General features: G+C 50.8%; 1 protein-coding gene across 1 annotated transcript in view; it reads left to right on the forward strand.

The window, feature by feature from the left end:
• The window catches only part of LOC147706721 (uncharacterized), a 507,439-nt gene that overhangs the window by 394,912 nt on the left and 95,334 nt on the right, over positions 1-17,193 (forward strand). The window contains exon 13 of the mRNA XM_086925573.1: positions 10,332-10,489. Coding sequence (XP_086781699.1) covers positions 10,332-10,489 — 158 coding nt within the window. The remainder of the gene's footprint in view (positions 1-10,331; positions 10,490-17,193) is intronic.

Here is a 17,193-nt window from a genome sequence, read left to right on the forward strand (position 1 = left end):
TCCAGCAGACCGGGGCCCCGCCCGGCCAGTCCCCCGCCTGCCCCGACCCCCGCCTGCCCCATGTGTCCCCTTAACTCAGCCGCCGCTCCTCCCACCTGTCCACTGCTCGCACCGCCGCTGGCCTGTCCGCTGCTCCTCACGTCACCGCGCCATGTCCGCCGCTCCCTTACCTCAGCCGCCGCTCCTCCAGCCTGTCCGCTGCTCGCACCGCCGCTGGCCTGTCCGCTGCTCCTTACGTCACCGCTCCTCCCCCGCGCCATGTCCACCGCTCCTCGTCGCGCTCCTGGACACCGCTCCTCCCCGCGTTCCTGATGTGAGCACGCACTTCGGAGGGACTACTTTTTTTTTTTACTGTAAATTTTTTAAATAACGTTTTTTTTTTATTTATATAGCCTATAACCATCTACACACCCTGACGATTGTGTGTGGATTGGCGCTGTGGTTCCCGAGTTTACCCGCCTCAAAGGCTGAAAGTTCTTCCTTTATTATAGTAGTATAGATTGTATATGTCTGGGTACAGACTTGTGCCCTCCTCTGTGGAAATGTTGAAGGTATTCAATCAGAATATTCTTTTCTAAAGTAAAAATTGGACCTCTGTCCGGCTGGACAAGTCACTACTTAATATAGTGCCATTGTGTCTATATTTATTTTGTGCCACTATTCTCTTGAGCTTGGGACCACTGTTGTTTTTCTAAAATATGTTCCCCGATGTCCCGTGCTGACTCATTCGGGTGCCCTTGTTGTTTTCTATCCTTGTAAAAGGGGGGCATGCTGTAACTCCCAGTGGAATCAGTCAATGGCTGGAGTGAGTGGGGTTACACATTGCCCCTTGATGCATGCTGGACTTAATGGAAGAGAAATGTAAATGACACAATCATGGACTAAGGGTCTGGTTTAGATCTTGAGGACAGTGATGGATATCCCGTCCGCCAAAATATAGATCCCATTATATCCTGTGGTTTCTTGTACCTTGTTAGTGTGTATAGTGCTTGCCTACTCCATCCAAGTAGATCTGTAGCATTCATCTGTCCATAAAGTGGCTTGAGATAGATTTAAGCACACATGTAACATGTAAGATGTAACACAATCTTGAAGAATAATCAGGGCAGGCCAGCCAGGCATGCTGCACCTGGATTGTGTCTCCATGCTGACGCATGACATCTTATGTGTGATGTGCTGCCTTCAGTGTAAAGCTCCTAATGCCTGATACAATGGCTGCTAATTTGTTTCCCAGCATCCCTTACACGCAGCCCCAACAATGTGTGGTGTGGGCATTGGCCATGCCTGGCTCCCTGACAGTGATAGTGCCAGGTTTGTGTCTCCATATAAGTGTGTGTCCCCTTGTATTGACTTTCAGTACATTTACATAAAATAAGTGAAAAACTAGCTGTGCATTGCACGTTCATCTGTTTTGTACAAGTTCATGAGCATTGAAAACATCTACAAATGTTACATTAAGTTATGCAGAATTGTAGAGCGCACTACCACCCGGGAGGGTTTCCTGGCACTGAGCTGGTGTGAGTGTAGCCACACCTAGGGTCTGGTGGGACTACAAGAAAAGCAAGGTCTTGAGGAATTCAAGAAGCGAGGAGGAGTCTCTTTTGTGTAGAGGCAGGTCATTCCATGCTTTAGGAGCAATATAGGAAAATGCTCGACCACCACATCTGGTTTTCCAAATGCGTGGGATTTGTGAAAGCAAGAGTTCAAATGAGAGGAGGTGTTTTGAAGGTTTGTGAAATCAGACGCGATTGTTGAAGTTTACTGAGCCATTGTTATGTAGTGCCTTGAAGGTATGTGTGAGTGTTGGACCTGACATTTTCTATAGGGTTATATCCAAACTTTTTGCCTTTCTCTGCCTATTTTTCTGACCTTCCTTTTGTTAGCTTTAGGACTCTGAGCACTTTACCACACTACTCAGTGCTAAAGTGCCAGTGCACCCTCCTCTAAACTCTAAACAAGGTATGATTGGTTTACACATGTTTGGCACATTTGATCTACTTGTAAGCCCCTTGTAAAGTGGTATACCATATATCCAGGGCCTGTAAATTAAATGCTACACTGGCCTGCAGTGCTGCTTGTGCCACCCATAGAAGTAGCCTTTAAACCTGTCTCAGGCTGCCACTGCAGGGCATATGTGGGCAGTTTACTGCCACTTTGACTTGTCATGTAAAACTACTTGGCAAGCCTTAAACTCCCCTTTTATTACACATAGGTCACCCCTAAGGTAGCCCTATGGGGAGGGTGCTGTGTAAGTAAAAGGTAGGACACGTGCCTTATGTGTGGCATGTCCTGGTAGTGACAAACAGCCTATTTAATTTTCTCACTGCCGTAAGGCATACTCCTCTCATAGGCTAAGGAATTCCCTTATATACTTTTGAAGTGGTAATTCCCGATCAGAAAGGGGCGGCGTTGCAATGTTTGGTATGTTTAGAATAGTGGTGATAAATACTTCTTACTGGTGCAGTTGGATCTTACATTACTATTTTAGACATGCCACTTTTAGAAAGTTATAGAAACAACACAAATGCCAGTACTGATATCTTTTCACACAATCATTCACCACTGAGATCATTCACATGTTTTGATCAGGAATTTACTAATTGTTTTCTTTTTCTTTTACTCTTCAAAATCTTTTTTAGGAGCATTTTCTATACTCAATTCACATAACCTAGATATACAAAAATAACACGACACAGAGAAAACCTCAATAATATATACAAGACATGAAAAAAACCCATGCGGGTAAAACCCCCCATCAGGTCCTTTGCCACTGTGGGTGCAGTAGTGGTCCTCAGAGGGATTGCTTTTGGGTACGTAGTGGCATGATCCACCAAACCAGGATATACCTGTTGCCTTGGGGATCCATAGACCTTACAATGTTGATGCCCACCATCTCAAAGTGTGTGCCAATGACTGGCGGGGGGGGGGGCTTAAGCCTTTTTCCTGCCTTCCCACCAGCCTGGCAGGTTGTACAAGTCCTACAAAATGTATGTGAGGAAGCCTTGATTCTTGGCCAATAAAAGTGTGGGACAAACCTTACAAAGGTCTTGTCTTGGCCCAGGTGTCCTGTCAGGGGTCTTTTGTGTGCCAACTGCAGTAGGAAGACCCTGTAGCATTGGGGGACCACTAAGGCCCTTGTTGTCCCATGCACAGGAAACATAGGCTCACTGTAACAGAGGCTGTCCTCCCAGTACGTATGGTGACAACCAGAGGTATCACCTGCTCCTTGGGCTTCAGCGTGTTGCCTCAAATTTTAAGGGTTGCACACTCTTTGTGCCCTACAAAACTCCTTCTTGTTGGTCCTTTTTCTACATGCCATCCAGCAATGCCCTCTTCAGTGGACTCCAGGAAAGCCACCACAGTTGCCCCATCCATTTCTCTAGAGGTACATTCAGGGGCAGGCTTCCTACGCCCCCTGCCTTTCCTCTTCTGAGCAGCTGGCTGGGACATTTTTCCAGGTTCCAGTGCTTTTGACTCCAATCCTGGGCACTCATGGACATTGTCGCGGCACAGATCCTATCAGGTAATCCTAACATCTCCACATGAACCTTGAGCTCCACCTCCTTCCAGGTAGTGTACGCCGTTTTGGTAACACGCGTAGAAGGAGGAAGTGACGAGGAGAAATTATGATATTTCTTCTTGTTACGCCTCTCCTTGGGAGCTGTACCTTTTTGGTGCATTTCCAGGTGTAACAGGTTTGGTAAATCTGGGAATGTGTCGAAACCCATGAGAGTTGCAATACTCGTGGAACACCTCCCTGGCACAGAGTAACGCAGTGCAGCCATTTGGTTTGCATTGTTCCATATTTGTGAAAAACATTCAAAGCCACGCAAAGTGGCTTTGCGTGGCTCCAAAAATATTGCTTAGAGGTTTGTTGTAGGAGAGTAGGATCTGCTTACTATGGTTAACCCCATTTTTTGCTGGTGTTTCGCTGTTTTTTGACTTTAGTCTGGCTGGGGCCCTGCTATCCAGGACCCAAGCCTAGCTGCTTCCTCTCTAAATTCATTCCCAGTACCTTAAGTACACCTCAGATTGAATTCTAGGGTACCCTTATAAGTCCCTAGTATATGGTATACTATGTACCCAGGGCATAGGTACCCCAGAGGCCTCCCAGGGGCTGCAGCATTCATTATGCCACCCCTGGGAAGCCTTCCAAAATAACACCACAGGATTGCCACTGCAGCCTGGTTATGGTTGTGTATGCACCCCTTACTTCAATCAATCAATCAATCAATCATCGCATTTATATAGCGCGCTACTCACCCAGAGGGTCTCAAGGTGCTGGGGGAGGGGGGTCCGCTACTGCTCGAACAGCCAGGTCTTGAGTTGCTTCCTGAAGGCGAGGTGGTCCTGGGTCAGGCGGAGGTGGGTCGGGAGGGAGTTCCATGTCTTGGCGGCGAGGTAGGAGAAGGACCGTCCCCCTGTGGTGGCTCTTCGGATGCGGGGGACGGCGGCAAGGGCGTGGCTGGTCGATCGAAGCTGGCGTTTGGGAACGTAGAAGTTGAGGCGGCTGTTGAGGTATCCTGGGCCTTGGTTGTGTAGGGCTTTGTGTGCGTGGGTGAGGAGACGAAAGGTGATTCTCTTGTTGACCGGGAGCCAGTGCAGGTCTCTCAGGTGTCCGGAGATGTGGCTGCGACGGGGGATGTCCAGGATGAGTCGTGCTGAGGCGTTCTGGATCTGCTGGAGTCTCTTCTGGAGTTTGGCGGTGGTTCCGGCGTAGAGGGAGTTGCCGTAGTCCAGACGGCTGGTGACGAGGGCCTGGGTGACCGTCTTCCTGGTCTCGGTGGGGATCCACCTGAAGATCTTACGTAGCATGCGCAGGATGTTGAAGCACGACGAGGAGACGGCGTTGACTTGTCTGGTCATGGAGAGGGAGGAGTCCAGGATGAAGCCCAGGTTGCGTGCGTGGTCTGTTGGTTTGGGTGCGCTGCCTAGGGCGGGGGGCCACCAGGAGTCGTCCCAAGCGGTGGGTGAGGATCCCAGGATGAGGACTTCCGTCTTGTCCGAGTTCAGTTTCAGGTGGCTGTTCTTCATCCATTCGGCTACCTCTTTCATCCCTTCGTGAAGGTTGGCTCTGGCGGTGGCGGGGTCGTTGGTAAGGGAGAGGATCAGCTGGGTGTCGTCGGCGTAGGAGATGATGTTGAGGTTGTGCTGGCGTGCGATGTCTGCGAGGGGGCTCATGTAGACGTTGAAGAGGGTTGGACTGAGCGAGGAGCCTTGAGGGACGCCGCAGATGACTTCGGTGGCTTCAGATCTGAACGGAGGGAGACGGACTCTCTGTGTCCTTCCGGCGAGGAAGGAGGTGATCCACTCCAGTGCCTTCTCCTGGACTCCGACGTTGCTGAGGCGTTGTACTAGGCTACGGTGGCAGACAGTGTCGAAGGCCGCGGAGAGGTCGAGGAGGATGAGGGCCGCTGTTTCTCCGTTGTCGAGCAGCGCTCGGATGTCATCGGTGGCTGCGATCAGGGCGATCTCGGTGCTGTGGTTGGCCCGGAAGCCGGACTGCGAGGGGTCAAGGGATTCCTCCGTCTCGAGGAAGGCGGCCAGCTGCTTGTTGACAGTCTTCTCGATGACTTTTGCAGGAAACGGGAGCAGCGAGATGGGGCGGTAGTTCTTGAGGTCGGTGGGGTCGGGCGATGGCTTCTTGAGTAGGGCGCTGAGTTCGGCGTGCTTCCAGCTCTCCGGGAAGGTAGCGGTGTCGAAGGAGGTGTTGATGACTTCCCGCAGGTGGGGTGCGATGACAGCGTCGGCCTTGTTGAAGACGTGGTGAGGGCAGGGGTCGGTCGGAGATCCGGAGTGGATGGAGTTCATCGTGCGGACGGTGTCTTCGGTGCTGATCGAGGTCCAGGCGCGGAGGGTGGTGGTGGGGGGCGGTGGTTCGGTCGTGGCGTTCGTCGGTTGAGTGCTGAAGCTGTTGTGTATGTCCGCGATCTTGTTGTGGAAGTAGGAGGCGAGGGAGTTGCAGAGGTCTTGCTAAGGGGTGATGTCGTTGTTTCCGGCGTTGGGGTTGGAGAGCTCTTTGACGATGTTGAAGAGTTCCTTGCTGTTGTGTGCGTTGTTGTCCAGTCGTTCCTTGAATGCAGTTTTCTTGGTGGCGTGGATGAGTTGGTGGTGTTTACGGGTGGCGAGCTTGAGGGCAGTCATGTTGTCCGGTGTTGGGTCTCTGCGCCAGGTTCTCTCGAGGGCTCGGCAGTTCTTCTTGGAGCTCTTGAGTTCGTCGGTGAACCATGGGGCTTTCTTGCTACCCGGTCTGCTGGGCGGGGTCCTCAGGGGGGCGAGCTCGTCTGCGCAGTCGCTGATCCACTTCGTGAGGTTGGTGGCCGCCTGGCTAGGGTTCGTTGTGCTGGTGGGAGGGTTCATGTTCAGGGAGGTCGCGAGCTGGTCGGCTGTGATCTTGTTCCAGCTCCTGCGTGCAACTTGTTGCTGGTGGTGGTGGATCGTGGTCCTTCCGAAGCTGAAGTGGGCGCAGCTGTGGTCCGACCAGTGGAGTCCGGTGGCGTGGCTGAAGGCGATGTCCTTGCTGGATGAGAAGACGCGGTCGAGTGTGTGTCCGGCGTAGTGGGTGGGGGTGGTCACCAGCTGCTTGAGTCCCAGGTTGGCGAGGTTGTCCAGCAGGGTGGTGGTGTTGCGGTCGTTGTTGTTCTCCAGGTGGAAGTTGAGGTCCCCTAGGAGGATGTAGTCAGCGGAGCAGAGGGCGTGCGGGCTGATGAAGTCGGCGATGTCTTCGCTGAATTGTGTGCGTTGTCCCGGGGGTCTGTAGATGAGGGTGCCTCTGAGGGTGGTCTTGGGGTTGATGTGGACCTGAAAGTGCAGGTGCTCGGCGGTTGCGAGGGTGTCGTCGGTGTTGGTCATTATGCGGATGGTGTTCCTGTGGACGATGGCGATGCCTCCTCCGGTGTGGTTGGTGCGGTCCTTTCGGATGATCTTGTAGCCGTCTGGGATGGCGATGGCGATGTCGGGCGCAGAAGAGGCGTTCATCCAGGTTTCCGTGAGGAAGGCGACGTCTGGTGAAGTAGTGTCGAGCAGGTTCCAGAGCTCGACGGCGTGTCTGTGGACGGAGCGGGTGTTGAGCAGGATGCACTTTAGGTGGCTGCTGCTGTTGCTCGTCGAGGTCTTGAGCACTGCTGGAGTGGTGCAGGTCCGGATGCAGGTGAACTTGCAGGCGTTGCAGCAGAAGGGTCCGTGGGTGCGTCTCGGGGTGGCTCGGTAGCACCCCGGGATTCTTCCGGCATTGAGTGCGTAGAGTTCGGTGGCGTCGTTGGTCCGGCGGGTGGACTGGGGTCTGCGGGGGCCAGGGGTCCTGGCACTGGGCGCGGTCCAGGCGCGGACGGGCGCAGACGGGCTTACCTTTGGCGCACCTTCGGCGCTCAGTCGGTGCTCCCACTGCGCGCGTCCGCTGCGCGGTCGCTGAGGGGGCGGCATAAGAAGGGAGCCGGGAGGGCGGGTCAGCTGGGAGGCAGGGTCGCGTTCACCAATCGTCTGGCGAGGGGGCGGGGCCGCAGGCAGGAAGCGGCGGGAAACGGGATCAGGCTGAGCGGGCGGCCCTGCGGCGGCTGGGGCGTTGCTATCGGCGGTGCTCGGCGGTGCTCGGCGGTGAAGATCTTAGTCAGCAGGGGGCTCTGGAGCAGGAGCGTAGAGGAGCGAGGGAGCGACCAGGCCAGAGGCGCAGTGGTCGCTCCCCAGGTGCGGGCAGGGTCCCCTTAAGAAGGGAGCCGGGAAGGCGGGTCAGCTCCGAGGCGGGGTCGCGTTCACCAATCGTCTGGCGAGGGGGCGGAACCGCAGGCAGGAAGCGGCGGGAAACGAGATCTACTTAGATATAGGTTACCTATATCTACCTTAAATCACTACATATATAAACCTATCAGTCACCCCTATGGCAGGCCTTATCAATCCTGAAGGCAGGGTTCTGGGTTTTGTGTGTGAGGGTGCCCATGCATGAGCAGGGCGCCTCTGCAGCCTTCGGAATCTATTTTCCGGGGTTGTTCTGTGATGCAGCCAGACCATATACTCTTAAGTGCATTATAACCTTGTGGTAAATGCTAACTTTGGAATGGCTGCAAGGAAACATGTCATGTTTGGTGTCAAACACTTTGGAATCATACAACCAGTCGTATGATCCCACCCTTCTAGAGGGAGAGACATGTCCACACCGGTACACCCAGTACCAGTTTAAAAGAGCCCTGGCATCACAAAATGGATGCCACAGCCACAGACACGAGTCTGGCCTCCTGCTGCTGGGCGAAACTCCGGCAGAGGAGGCCTGGACAATAGGTTCCTAGGTTCCCTGTCACAGGGAGGTGTAACCACCTCCCAGACAGGCTTTAGTGTATTGGGGCTGGGTGGGTGCACCCCAAGAGTGCTTTGAAGTCTGCACTGGGGGCACATTTGATGTCCCTGTGCATAGCCCAGTTCAAACCGGTTGCAGGGGCTACCAGCCCCAGCTCTGGGGCGAAACTGGACAAAGGAAATGGGTGAAGCCACCCCCCTTGCAGACTCACCCATAGGTGGGTCCCCAGAGTTTGTCCAAACCCCTTCCTTGGGTATAAGGAAGGAACTCATGACTACAGGAATTTAGATTACCCCTGGACGAAACTCTGCTACAGCATCCCGGAACTTCAACGATCTACACAACTAGATGACGGAAGAATCTCCCTTGGAGTAAAGGAGTTACTCCCCTTCTTGGCAGGCACCAAAGACGCATCTGACCGGTTTGTATCTCCGAAGCTCCCGCCAGACTCTGAAGTATTTGCAACACAGGGGGTGAGTTTCCATACTTCGCAGAGACCAAACCGAGTCCCCAGCAAAGCTGAGACCAGTAGCCCTCGTGGGTACCGTGGAACAGGAACCCCTGGACACTGTGCACATTTGCAAGTGCATTAGCTTCTCGACATTCCTTAAGGATGTGCATTGGGTACTTGTAGCCCAGACCCCGAGCACCTCTTCCACCGAGGATTGCTGGCCTATATTCCACAAGTGTTCCGTGAGTCGGCCCTTTGTGTTTTCACTCGAGGTACCTTCGTGATCACTGGTCCGTTGACTGGTGGGTCCCTGAGAAGGCAACTTTGACTTTCCTTGGGTTTCCCTGGTTGCTCCAGACGTGCTCTGACTCCCCACCACTTGGTGAGTCCCCAGGATCTTGCTGGTCCGCACTGAAGCATCTTTTCTCTTCCAGCGTGGTTTGCTGTTGTCAAGGCTTGTTGGGTCTAATCCTGGCACCAACACCGCAGCACTCAACATCCTTCATGGGACAGCTCGAATCCAGCTCCTGGTCATCGTCGATGTCTCCTGGTCCTCGTGGCTGCAGAGTCAAGCTTCACCTCTTCACACCTGAAACACCTGACATCAGTGGGCATTCGTCTATCATGCCCCTGGTCACTGGCAAGTGACCAGACTCTGTCCCCTCTGCTTTCAGGTTCCTCACATCTTCGATCCAGGCTTGGATCACACGGACACTTTTCTTCTCGATGGCAGCAGCACTTTGCAGCAGATCGCCATTGAAAGCAACGACGATTCCCGACACCAAAAGACACCTATGCACCTGGTTTCCCTGAGTGAGGTAACTCGAGTACTCTGGTGCTCCCATGGGTGTTGGCTCTAGAACCCCTTAAGTCTAAAGAGATTTGCTCAAAGTCCTCTCCTAATTGTGTCCTTAATCTTTAAATTTCCAACCCCGACTTTCCCCATAGAAGCTAACAGCGATTTGCGGCTGTGTTCTAAAGGCTCTAGGCCTTGTTTCTAGTCAAGTCATGGTTCTTATACCACTTTCTTAATATATGGCTTGGTTCACCCCTAGGGCCTAACGTATATTGTGCTAATTGACTGTGATAAACTAAGTGTAACATTTGGAATTTGACCTCTAGCCTCATAAAGAGACTAGTGGGAAGTGTTTAGTAATAAATACATATATTTTATATATATACCTGGTGTGGTTCTCCTTTCATTTAGCCATTCAAGAGATTATAGACTGGTAAAACAAGCTGCTTTACATTCCTTCAAGACTTAGCCTGAAGGCTGTTCTCCACAGCTACCACTAGGATAGCTCTCAAATAAGGTTGTCTTTAACCTATCACCTCTAACGGGTTGTTTGGACTGGTGCAAGGTGCCCACTGTAACTAGTGGACAGCATATGCCAGGCCAACTTCTCACATTTGTGTCATGCAAATAACACGTTGCGTGGTTCACACATATTGCACAGCTCTCAAAGATTTGCCTCTCGGTCTTTACATCAGCGTATTGCAGCTCTGAGCCAGCATCAGTCTAGGCATTGAGGCCAGTAAGATGTACGTCTCCTTCTCTTAGTCTTACTTCTCTTTCTCTCATCCTCTCCCAAGGTTTGAAAGTGCTCAGATGGTGCACAACTTCCTGCTGTGGAGAGAGCTGGAGGACTACTGGGCAGCCGAGGCCCAGCAGACAAACTGCCAGCTCCTGCACCGCGCAGCCTGGGACATCCACCACAAGTACCTGCGGACTGATGCGCCATGTGCAGCGGGTAAGCCTTAAGTCTGACAGGCTATATGCAGCGGATAAGTCTCAAGTCTGACGCGCCATGTGCAGCAGATAAGTCTCAAGTATGGCCACCATGTGCAGCAGGTGAGTCAAGTAGGACGCACAATGTGCAGCAGGTGAGTCTCAAGTAAGACGTGCCATGAGCATGAGGTAAGTCTCAAGTCTGATGCATCATGTGAATGAATGAATGAATGAATGAAGCTAGATTTATATAGTGCTACTTAGCCCAACGGGCGTCAAGGCGCCTAGCCAAATACAGTGTAAGGTCAGAGAGCATGCTTACAGATATGCCTTAGTGAAACACCACGTCTTTAGGGCTTTCTTAAAAAGGGCCATAGAGGGTTGGGTTTTAATCTCAGAGGGAAGGGCGTTCCACAGTCTAGGGGCCACAGATGAAAAGGCCCTTCCGCCCCATCTGACCTTGTTTGTCCGAGGGACGGATAAAAGGTTCTTACTAGCAGAACGTAGGCTTCTACTAGGGGTATAGGGACTAAGGAGGGAGCTTATGGCTTCAGAGCAACCGCCGGATAGAGCACTGAAGACCAGGCATAGGATTTTGAAAGAAATCCTAGACTGGATCGGAAGCCAGTGGAGACTCTTCCTAGCAAGAGTAGCAGAGGCGGTGTTAGGAACATCCAGGACAAATCTGGCAGCCGCGTTCTGGATGGTCTGGAGGCGTTGGATAAGGCCTTTATTGGTGTCTGCATATAATGCGTTGCAATAATCCAGCCGTGATGCAACTAAGGCGACCACGGTCTGTTTGCGGGCTTGAGGGGAGAGATAGTGGGCGATTTTCCTGAGAACCCTAATAACTCCCCAACAGGTGGACACAGTTCTATTGACCTGTCGTGTCATGGCCAGCGAGGTATCGATGATCACACCAAGATTCCGGGCGGAGTTTGACGGCACAGGGCAGGCTCCAAGAGACGGAGGCCACCAGTCATTGGACCATATGTCTTGATCTTTACCGAAGATCAGGACCTCGGTTTTCTCTCCGTTCAGCTTCAGTGCGTTTGAGATCATCCTTTCGGAGACTGCCTGCATGCAGTTCCTGCAACTGAGCGCGGAGGTACTCACCGAGTGGGAGAGGGACACCATAATCTGGGTGTCGTCGGGGTATGACACCACCTCCATCCCCTGTGATCTTACAAGCCTGGCAAGTGGGGCCACGTAAATGTTAAAGAGGGTCGGACTCAAGGCCGACCCCTGTGGGACCCCACATTGCACAGGCTTAGCAGGGGAGAGGAACTCTCCTAGCTTGACCCTCTGCTCTCTCTGGTCGAGGAAAGAAGACAAAAGACTCAATGCTGGGCCCTCCACCCCTATCTCCCTCAGACGGGCTGTTAAAGTTGAGGGAGATAGGGTATCAAAGGCTCCGGTCAGGTCGAGTAGGACCAAAAGAGTGGTCTGGCCTCGGTCGACCTTTGATCGTATATTGTCTATCACTACCGTGAGCGCCGACTTGGTGCTGTGGAATTTTCGGAAGCCATGCTGAGACTGGTCCAAGAACCCAGAGGCATCGAGGAAAGCAGTCAAATGCTGATTAAGATGTGATTCTAGCATTTTAGCTGGAGCAGACAATAAAGAAATCGGTCGGAAGTTTTTAAGGATTTCTGGGTCCAGAGTAGGCTTTTTAAGTAATGGCTTGACTATGGCCTTTTTCCAGGGTGCTGGGAATAGGCCCTGAGTCATAGCCCGGTTCATCACCTCCAGAAGAGGGGGTAACAGGGTGTCCCTACAATCCTACAGGACTTTCAGAGGGCAGGGGTCCAGAGGCGAACCCGATTTTGTCCTATTTAACAGCGAGTCTAGTTGATCGAGGGTAAGGAGCGGGAAGTTGGTCAGGTTCTTGGAGGGATCTTTAGCCCAGCACTCTAAGACAGGTTGAGTCGGGCAAGAATGGGAGCACATTTGATCTCTCTGTGCTTCCAGAGTGAGAGAGATGTCAACGATTTTAGAATGAAAGAACTGAGCGATCTTGTCGCACAGCTCTTGGGAACCTATGATAGGATCGGGAGTTTGTAGAGAACACAAAGAATCAACGATCTTAAATAGTTCCCTAGAGGAGGTGAGGGACGACGTAAGCCTGCAGAAGTAGTCCTGCTTTTCTTTAATGACCCTAGTCTTATATTCTCCAAGCAAAAGCTTATGTGTTTCTCTATCTGTGGAGTTCCAAGTTTTCCGCCATTGCCTCTCCTGCCTCCTACATCCCTGCCTCAGAAGTCTAAGAGGCTCCGTAAACCAGGGGGCAGAAGGTTTACGCCTAGCTGAATAGCGCAGAGAGGCAGGGGCTAAAAGATCTACTGCTCTGGAGATAGAGTTGGCAAGCTCCAGTGCAGCATCACTGGCATCCTTCATGGGAGAGCTAGAGGTCTGCGCTAAGAGGGGGGCAAGAGATTCATTAGTGATACCCCTATAATTCCGTTTGAGTTCTTTGTTACTAGAACCATGTTGAGGTGAGGGGGGGAGAAGGGATTTAAGTTCCAAAGGAACCGCCAGATGGTCTGACCAGACCAAGGGAATAGGGGGGCCCACGGAAAGTCTGGGGTCATTAGAGAACACCCCGTCAAGAGTATGGCCAGCCAGGTGGGTAGGACCATTCACCAACTGATGAAGGCCACATGCGGCCAGGGGGTCCACCAAGGAAAGAGTGTCCTTAGAACAAAGATCATCTAGATGAAAATTTAGATCGCCCAGAACCGTAAGGTGGGGTTTGCCAAAATAGGGCTCTAAGATTTTAAATAGATGGTGGCCAAAACAGGATCTGGGGGCGGGGGGTCTATAAATGAGGAGGCCGGTGAAGGACACTAAGGGAGAGGAGGATATAGAGAAGTGAATAGCCCGAATCCATACTTACGGTCCCATCGTCTTTTTTGAAACGCCAGCTACGGGTTTCAAGTAGCTGTAATAGATCCCGGATGGGGCAGACCCCTGTAGTCAAACATTCATCAAGGCTGACCGCCCGCCCTCTGCACCTACTCTGGTCTTCTCGGAATCTAGACGATACCTGAATCCATGTTTGACTACAGGAGTCTGCCCCATCCGAGATCTATTACCGCTACTTCAAACCCGTAGCTAGCGTTTAAAAAAAGACGATGGGACGGTAAGTATGGATACACCCCTGCATGCACAGCACACCTTAGCGTGTGTGCTGAAACTAATACACATGGCGTTCTTTTGCCACAGCACATTCTTCTCACTTTGTATGGTCCTGAAGAAAGCCTCATGAATTATTTTTCAAGGCTGAAACATGTCGACAAGTCCCTGAAGGATAAGGAGGACCAATTGCCATTCTTCACGTTGCCCCTCTGTTTTCTTTTTAATATGTCCTGGGCCACTGTGAATACAACATTTGTCAAAGCAAAAACAAAGGGGATGATGGATGGAGTGTTAAACGTTGCAAGCACTCACCCCCAGTCAACTGATCTGGGTTCAATCCATCATCATTCTTCAGCTCACTCAGCCACCCCAGTTCAGACATGGCCATATGAAATCAGTCTGACCCTGTGCCTCATGGGAACAGTCAGCTCGAACTGCCAAGCCATGTCTTTCCTGGACTGGAATCAAGCATCCTGGGACCGGTTTCTGGCTAATCAGCCGTCATCAACCAGGCTAGCTTGAATCCAGTGGCAAAGTGAGCAAGGGACCCACGTCTGGGCATACCCTTCCCACATAGGGCGAGCAGCACTTATTTTTCTGCATGATATTTACAGAGGGCAACAGATGGAAAAAAAAGAAAAGTGGAGAAAGCGGACAAACTGTCCCTTGGAAAGAAAGCATGCACTGCATGAGTGAGATAAAAGTGGATTACAGAGGCATGAGGTGGATTTAGGAGTACACAACCTTGGTATTCCGTATGCACCCATTGAAGTGCACTGGCCACAGGTTTCAGAGCAGAGCTTTGGGCACTGGTGCTTTTTCATTTACAAATTAACACCTTCAGCGCGGCGCGAATTTTCGCGCTGCTCTGAAGGTTCTAAAAACCGGGCGTGGTCGTGACGGAACGGTTCTGTCATAAGCACAGCCCAACCGGCGCTCATGACGGAACCGCTCCGTCATGAGTGTCGGGGGGGTTAAGCACTGGTGTTTTGGACAGTAGTACCTCAGGGAGTGAGCACCTGTTTGTTAGCGGATTTAAGCCTGTTCTGTGGGGAAGGTCCAGTCTTTTGAACTGGGTAAATGTTCCCCTTACTTTAAGCAAATGTACAACACAGCCAAACATTACCATAAAATAATATTATCATAACCTCACTGACATTCTTCAGCTGCTGTTCAGATCCACTGGTTATGCCTTCTTTATTGAGTGAAGAATTTAGAAATTAGATTTTGCATGTTAAGCCTCTGACAGCAGAACTATCTTTCAGCCCATTTATTTATTTTGGCATTTTATTTACCGCCTATTTGCCATATTTTGGCTGTTTCAGGATGCATTACATGGAGCAAGAGAGACACAGGTGGAAAGGAGAGAAGGCGCCGGTAGTAAAGTTGGGATATACAGGAGAAAGAGACAAGCCGGGGTTTCAAAGAAAAGGGGCCATGTTGAAAGCATAGAATGGGGCGGCAAGCAGGATGGTAGTGAAGGAGAGAGCAGGAGCATGGTACAGGCAGAGGTGTTTTAAGGCATGGGCAAAGTGGGCTCCGACCCAGGGGCCTGGCCTTTCAGGGCCCTCTCTGAGAGAAAACAAAAAAAGGTTTCTGTTTCCAGATACCTAAGAGCCTTGCTAGAAAAAGCAGCCAGCACACACTGGGGTTGACTGTGAGAAATATGTTTAATGTGTATAAAAAGGAAAAATTGTTCCTTTTTTAGGTGTCCCCTCACTCACCGGGGTTGCCCCACGGTGACATGCTTCATCATTGGGGCCATCCCAGTCCTCTACGGGCTGGGGTGTGCTACGACTTGCGAAGTTACGTAGGAGCACTTTTAAGGACTATGTGTGGTGCATGTGTATTTGTGGGGAGTGGACTATGTGATGTGGGTTAAAAATACCTGCCCAGTAGGTTTTCAATAAACTTTATTCTGACCTCTAGGTGGTAACATAAAAAACGGGGTGGGGAGATAGGCTGCCCTAAACTTAATGTGTCCAGATGTACCTATCAACTCCTAAGTCGACATGTTTCGTGCATACCCCAAGCACTTCTTCGGGACTACACAGGGACCAGCCCTGTGTTCGCCACTCCTTAGCTCTTTCAATGAGATATTATCGAAATTGACTTTCAACTGCAGCAAACTCTACTAAGTGCATGCAATAATACCTACGTATTTTGTTCCAAAAAACACGTGGTTCCTGAAAGATAAAAAACAACTTGAAAGGTCACGGGGTGAATAACCCCTTATATTATCACACACAGTTGTAGGCAGAAAATGTGATGGTTTTCTGTGATCTGAAAGCGGACTTGTTGACCGTGGTTGTTTTCATGCACAAAAACGTGATTCATTTCGTGCATTTTAACGTGATTAAAAAACACACCTCGCTCAGTGACACACCCAAGCATTCATCTGCCATACACACTCATACATACTTTTCAAGAGACCTAACTGGGCCCCATGGAGTCGGAGGGGTATCGGTATCCTAGCAACTCTAGTGGGAGAAAAACAAAGTTGGTAAATCACCCAACAATGCGCGCCGGTTGGCGATGTTAAAATGACCCATAGGCGGTCCTTGGTGCCCTGTTTTTACTTACTTGTGCTCCGGTTACCTCCTGCATTCAGGCACCTACTTGTGTCCCTCCGGTCCGGATGTTATCGGACTGAGGGTTTCAGTGTTGTTTTTAAGGAGATACCGTTCGCGGTTTGTTTGCGCTGGCGTGGGAACGCCCTTACGTGAACTAGAGCGTGTTGTTCCATGCTATCTCACGTATTCGTGGCGGCCATCTTTGGGGTACCGATTTCGTTATCTGTTAGGAAAAATGTACTTAATTGGAACTGTACGGGCTTAATTACACCTCTAAAATAATTTAGGGTGTTGTATGGGGAATTTAGCGTATTATCAGGGTACATGCTGGCCTGATCATTTTTAAGTGCATAAACTCGAAAAATTATTTAACGCACCAGGTTCACCAGTTATGCCCTATAGGTTATTTATAATCTCTCACATTCATGAAATAATTTGCTAGGAATGGCACAAAATGCCATGATACCCCATCATGATTCATGCAACAGTTCGGGTAGATGGTAGTATTTACATATATGATACTCTATGAGTCTTTTACACTATGGATCAGTTCTCGTCTAGCATACGTTTACCATTTAGGTAAACTGTCCCCAGGGGATATCGTCATTTAGTCCCACAATGTGTGAGCGGAGTCTGAACACCCAACGTTGCTCTTTTTCCAGTAGTTTCTTTTCCATGTCAGCATGGGGCTGTTGAATTTTCAGAACTACCCAACGCATATCATTGGGTGTGTGTGCCTTTTCCAGGAAGTGTGTTGTCATTTTTGTATTTGAGTGTTTGCACCTGAAGTTACTGCGATGTTCAACCATTCTTGTGTTTACCTTTCTGGTTGTCATTCCTATGTAGTGCAAATTGCAAACACATGTGATCATGTATACGACCCCTGATGTATTACAGTTTGAGAAGTTTTTCAAATCCCATACGAGGCCTGTGTTACATGTCACCTGTTTGGTAGTTTCAGTAAGGTGGCATACACTACAATTGGAACACGGGTGGTGTCCAACTGGCAAAGGAT

Source organism: Lissotriton vulgaris, chromosome 6, assembly GCF_964263255.1.
Source record: "Lissotriton vulgaris chromosome 6, aLisVul1.2, whole genome shotgun sequence".
NCBI lineage: Eukaryota > Metazoa > Chordata > Amphibia > Caudata > Salamandridae > Lissotriton > Lissotriton vulgaris.